The following is a 5970-nucleotide window of genomic DNA, read 5'->3' as shown; positions in this document are numbered from 1 at the left end:
CTGTCCCTCCGGTGGCTCTCATATGTATGTCCAGCTTGTTGGTTAAATTTGGATATGCTGCATTGTGTGTTCATCCCCAGCTCACTCGCTTTCTTCTCACAATTCAGCTTGGATAGCATTCTCTGCCAAGACCGAGAGCTGCCTCATTTTGGAGATTCAGGATCCCTGTACTGGTGAATCTCTGGCCGTCACCTTCCTTCCCGCCGGGTTTGAAGGCTGCCTGGGCGTCCCTGCAGGCGCGGGAGAAGGAGGTGCTAAAGGCAAGCAGGGCGGCTGGGCGGGGCCCCGGCGTCCGAATGCAAACGAGGTGGGCGTGACCCGCATATACTAGCGGGTAGCGGCGGGCCGGCTCGCCCAGCCCGGCCGGCCGAGACTGAGGGCTCCTGCGAAACTGCTTCCCTTCGGCGCAGCGGAGCCTGGTGCCGGGCAGTCCCCGGAGCGGGCCATGCCCCCGCGGGAGCTGAGCGAGGCCGAGACATCCCCGCTGCGGGCCCCGACCCCTCCCCCGCGGCGGGGCAGCGCGCCCCCGGAGCTGGGCATCAAGTGCGTGCTGGTGGGCGACGGCGCGGTGGGCAAGAGCAGCCTCATCGTCAGCTACACCTGCAATGGATACCCCGCGCGCTACCGGCCCACGGCGCTGGACACCTTCTCCGGTACGTTCCACGGTCCCGGCGGCCGCGTTCACTGGGGTGGGTGTGGGGGAGGTGGTGTGCTCCTTGGGTTAGGCCGGTGGTCTGGTGGAAGCCCCCGATCCCCCCCACCCCCACCCCTTCCAGGACGGGAGGCGGGAGCAGGGCCCCGGGTGCGCTGGGCGCCCGTCCCCACTCACGTCGCCTCCTGCCTCGCCCCTGCAGTGCAAGTCCTGGTGGATGGAGCCCCCGTGCGCATTGAGCTCTGGGACACGGCGGGACAGGTGAGAAGCCGTGGCGGCCCCTACTGGTCTGGGGAGGCGGGCTGGAGGCCGAGGCGGACCCCAGATGCAACGGTGGAAAAAGGGCCGTGAGCGTTGGCTTAGCAGCCCCGGGTCTCCCAACGGCACTCAGCCCGCTCCCCGCTCCCCGCGTCGGGGGAACGTTATCCCGCTAGTGACCCAACCTTCCCATCCCAGGAGGACTTCGACCGCCTGCGCTCGCTCTGCTACCCCGACACCGACGTCTTCCTGGCTTGCTTTAGCGTGGTCCAGCCCAGCTCCTTCCAGAACATCACGGAGAAATGGCTGCCTGAGATCCGCACGCACAATCCGCAAGCCCCCGTGCTGCTGGTGGGCACCCAGGCCGACCTGAGGGACGATGTCAATGTACTGATTCAGCTGGACCAGGGCGGGCGGGAAGCCCCCGTGCCTCAGCCCCAGGCCCAGGGCCTGGCCGAGAAGATCCGGGCCTGCTGCTACCTCGAGTGCTCGGCCTTGACACAGAAGAATTTGAAGGAGGTGTTTGACTCGGCCATCCTCAGTGCCATAGAGCACAAAGCCAGGCTGGAGAAGAAACTGAACGCCAAGGGTGTGCGCACCCTCTCCCGCTGCCGCTGGAAGAAGTTCTTCTGCTTTGTCTGACTGTCCTGACGGCAGAGGGGGCCATGCACCAGCGGCCGCAGATTTCTGGAACCTGGGGTCCCCCGCCTTTGAGGGGGGCTCTTGGCAGATCTAGGCCACTCCATGGGACGCAGTTCCTTACTGAACACTGTGGAGCAGGGCCTCTGCTCACCAGGGTGGGCCTGGGGCCAGGAGGAGAGACAGCTCTGGCTTGGATTTGTGTGGTCAGGGCTCAGAGAATTCCCAACGCTTTGATTGCACTGGGATGGTCCTAACAGTGTCAGACGACTCCAAGCCTTTGGAAATCTGATTCCTGGTTTCTTCTTTGAGGGTCCGCAGCCCAGTAGGCTGATAAGGACCCCTTGTGGTGGTCCCAGCGCCTTGTGCATACTGGGGTGAGCAGGAGCCCAGGGAACGTCCGGCTGGGCCTCTTGGAAGGCTGGAAGGTGTGTCCAGCACCAGTTTGAAGAGATGATTCGGGTGGACTGAGATGGAGAGTGAGCAGAAAGCTTGACCTCCGTGCCCAGGGAGTGGAGGCAGGCTGTATGGGGCTGGGGTGGGGAGCAGGAAGAGTCAGGATAGGAGCAGAGAAGTGGGGCAGCTGAGGAGCTTGGCTGACACCTGGGCTGCCCTCAACCCCCAAGGCCAGGGAGGGCGGGGCTGGTCCCTGGGAAGATGTGGGTCTCAGGGCTCCCTCAGCACTGCCCAAACTGGCTGGGCCGGGAGTCAGGCAGGAAGTAAGCAGCAAGGCCCGGCAGGAGGAGTGGGGGAGGAGCTGCAAACTAGAGCCTTAAGGTCGAAAGAGCTGGGGGTCACCTTTCTCCAAGGTCACAGCCTGGAAGGTTTTGCGGGCGGTCAGCGCCTACAATAAAGTCTGAGTTTCTAAAGCTGCTGTGTCTGTGTCATTGTCTGGACTGGCCCACCGGTGGCTTCCTGCTGGACCCCACAAAGTCCAACTACTGATCAGAGACACTTTGGTTGCCTTGAAAGGGGCTTGTGTGGGGGGCGGGGAGAGGGAGATATTCGCGGGACTACATGGAACAGGGTGATGGGAACTAGACTGGGTGGGGTGGGGGGCAGATGTGGGGCTCCCCACTTGAAGCTTAGCTGGTTCCCAGGAGAGGTAGCGTGGGAAGCAGCCTGGAAACGGGTTTCCCCAGGTGTCAGCGCCAGACCTGCTTTCCCATGACCTCACCAGGCGGGGTGCCCCTCCCCTCTCTCTCTCCCTCCCTGCTAAGCGCTCTGCTCAGCACTGGGGCTCCCGGGCAGCCCTGAGCCCTCCGCTGTCCACAGAAGCCAGGATCCCAACCCGAGCACCAAGGGACCCCTTAGACCTTAATGTCTGGCCAAACAGCTTGGACTTGGGTTAGGTGAACTTAGCTTTTGGCCTTGGCACACAAAGTCCACACAGAAACCTAGTGAAGGTCATGCTACCGGCTGTGAATAACTTAAGTAGAAGTTTGGGTCAGGGACTAGAACTATAATACAGCAGGTAGAGCATTTACCTTGTACCCAGCTGACCTGGGTTCGATCCCCAGCATCCCATATGGTCCCCTGAGCACTGCCAGGAGTAATTCCTGAGTGTAGAGCCAGGAATAACCCCTGAGTATCGCCAAGTATGACCAAAAAAGCCAAAAAAAAAAAAGTTTGGGTCATAAGTCCTTTGGGAGTGAGGTTTCATTAGGAGAAAAAGGAGAAAAGCTAGAGAGGAGTGGACATCCCCTTTGAGTGGGGTTGGAAGGAATTTTTCTTAATCTGGTTTTTGGCTTATCCCTGGCAGTCCTCGGATTATTCCTGGCTAGGTGTTCAAGGGTTATTCCCTAGCAGTGCTCAAGGACCATGAGGTAGACCTCCCACATATGAAGCATGCTCACTAGCTCCTGGGGCTCTGGAAGGACTGGAAGGAATTTAATTTTGGTTGGGGGCCACTCCTGTTTGCTCAGGGCTTAGTCCTGGCACTGGGCTCATGAGTCACTCCTGGTGGACTCAGGGGACCATATATGGTGCTCCAGGTTGGCCATATGCAAGGTCGTATATATTATCACTGTTATATTATCGCTGCATCCCAAGGAAGGAACTTTAAAGGGTAAATTGAAGTATATTAGCTGTACTTTATTATGCCCACAAGGAAATGAGGCCGAGAGTAAAAAGGTAATATCTCAGCTGAGATATTATTACTTTGTGGCGGTGAGAGCACTTTGCAAGCTCTGTGGTTGGGCACAGGTGGGTAAGTTATTCCTGAGCAGAGGTAGTTCAGGCACAGCTGGAGGTAGTACCCGCTGGGCCAGGTGAGTACTCACCCTGTCCCAGCCCAGCACCCTTTGCAGGAAGCTCTGAAGGATGTGAGAGAAAGCTTAGCTGAGGGACAGAAATCCCAGCCAAGTGAAACCTCGGCTAATCCCTAGGTTGAATTTTAGCCCACACTGTCCACTTCCTGCCCTGCTAGGGCCAATCTCTCAGGGCTCCAGCCACCTTCCCTCCCTGGGTCCCCTTATTTCCTGGGGTGCAGGTGTCCAGTTTGACCATTCAGCTAGGTCCTAAAAGGTCTCAGCCCAGCTCGGTGGCCTCTGCTTACTTGAAGAACTGCCTGACAATCTGCTTTTGGCTGTGTTTAAGTTCAGGCTCTGCCATTAACCACATCTTGGACAAATCCTTTTCTGTACCCTGTACCTCAGTTTCATCATTCATGAAATGAAGGGCTCAAATGCCAGATAAGCATTTTCAATCTGCTCCAAGGGTAGAGCTTACAGCTCTACCTTACAGCTGCATTGGGGCGGAGAGGAAAAACCTAATCTTAGGAAAAACCTAAACCCTGATTCCACCTACAACATCTTTTTTTTAAATTTTATATTCAAAAAGTTGTTCACAATAATTGATTGCATTCAATATGTCAACACCAATCCCACCACCATTATTTCAAATTTTCCCACCCCCATTCAAGCCTGCACCACAGGCAGATGCTAGATAATTTATTTTGTATTGCTTATCATGAATAGCATGAGATGCCGTACAGCAGCACGCTCCTGGAATTCTAAAATTTTAAATAATTAGGAGAAATCTCTGCAGCGAGCTGCTCAGTCCCGAGATTCATTTGTGAGTTTCTGGATCATGGTCGTTAATGCGCTTAAATGGCACCCAGAGGCAGTTCGTGGGCATGACAGCCAGGACCCCGTAGGGGCAGGGAGATGGGAAGAATTGGCCTATCCCCAATTGCCTGAGACCTGGAGTTTTTAGTCACTGGTCCCGTGTACCTGGGTTTTTCATTGGGCTCTGTAGGTTTGCATCTGCCAGGATTCCTAGGGGGCAGGTAGAGGGACAATGCCTTCTCCCGTCTGAGGTACCCAGGTGAAATCAGCTTGGCACAAGGTCCAGAGGCATCTCTGCAGTGAACTGTTCGGTTCCAAGATCACCTCCAACATCTTTCCTATATATATATATATATATATATATATATATATATATATATATATATATATTCTTTTAGTTTTGTGATGCAGGGACTCAAATTTAGCATTTCACACATATGACACACGTGCTCCATCACTAAGACATATCCCAGGCACATTTTTCACTCTTTTGTTTGTTTGTTTTTCTGGGCCACACCTGGGCTCTTTTTTCATTCCACTTTTGGGTTTACTCCTGGCTCTACTCTCAAGGATTACTCCTGGTGGGCTCCGGGGACCATATGAATTGCCAGGGGTCAAGCCTAGGTAGGCCGAATGCAAGGCAAGTGCCCTCCCCACATAGTATTGCTCTGGCCCACTATTTTTTTTCTCTATTCTTGAATGTTAAATTGAAGGTTCTGTTTATTAACTGAATAAAATTGTACAATTTTTTTTGTTTTGCTTTGATTTGGGGATCACATATGAAAGTGCTCATGGCTTACTCCTAGCAGGGCTAAGAGTCTATGTGCTGAGGCCCAAACCTAGGTCAGCTGCATGCCAAACTCCTACCTGCTGTACTATCTCTCCAGCCCCAAATTGAATTTTTCTTTTGTTTGCTTGTTTCTGTTTTGTTTTGGAACCACCACCAGTGGTGCTCAGGGCTTCTCCTGGTTCTGTACTCAAGAATCACGCCTGGCAGGGCTCGAGGGACCAGATGAGGTGCCTGGATCAAATCTGAGCTGGCCAAGGCTGGAGCAATAGTACAGTGGGTAAGGTGTTTGCCTTGCACATGGCCAACCTGAGTTCGAGTCCCAGAATCCCATATGGTCCTCCGAGTACTGCCAGGAGTAATTTCTGAGTGCAAAGCCAGGAGTAATTCCTGTGCATCGCCGGGTGTGACCCAAAAAGCAAAAAAACAAAAAACAAAAACAAAACAAAACAAAAAAGTCTGGGCTGGCCTCGTGCAAGGCAAGCAAGCACCCTGCCCGCTGTTCTAACTCACTGGCTCCTCAAATTGTATGTTCCTTACATATATGTTTTGACATATTAATATAA

The 5970-nt window shown here is 54.4% G+C and overlaps 1 protein-coding gene across 1 annotated transcript; it reads left to right on the top strand.

The window, feature by feature from the left end:
* Positions 1-323: 323 nt before the first annotated feature.
* Positions 324-2379, top strand: RHOV (ras homolog family member V). The gene is made up of 3 exons (XM_004609579.3): positions 324-653; positions 855-913; positions 1109-2379. Exons 1-3 carry the CDS (start codon positions 446-448, stop codon positions 1550-1552), a joined length of 711 nt encoding a protein of 236 aa, XP_004609636.1. The 5' UTR covers positions 324-445; the 3' UTR covers positions 1553-2379.
* The last annotated feature ends 3591 nt before the right edge of the window (positions 2380-5970 follow it).

This window comes from Sorex araneus, chromosome 3 (genome assembly GCF_027595985.1).
Source record: "Sorex araneus isolate mSorAra2 chromosome 3, mSorAra2.pri, whole genome shotgun sequence".
In the NCBI taxonomy this organism is placed as follows: domain Eukaryota; kingdom Metazoa; phylum Chordata; class Mammalia; order Eulipotyphla; family Soricidae; genus Sorex; species Sorex araneus.
Note: the sequence above shows the minus strand (reverse complement) of the source record. Positions and strands in the feature narration are given on the sequence as shown.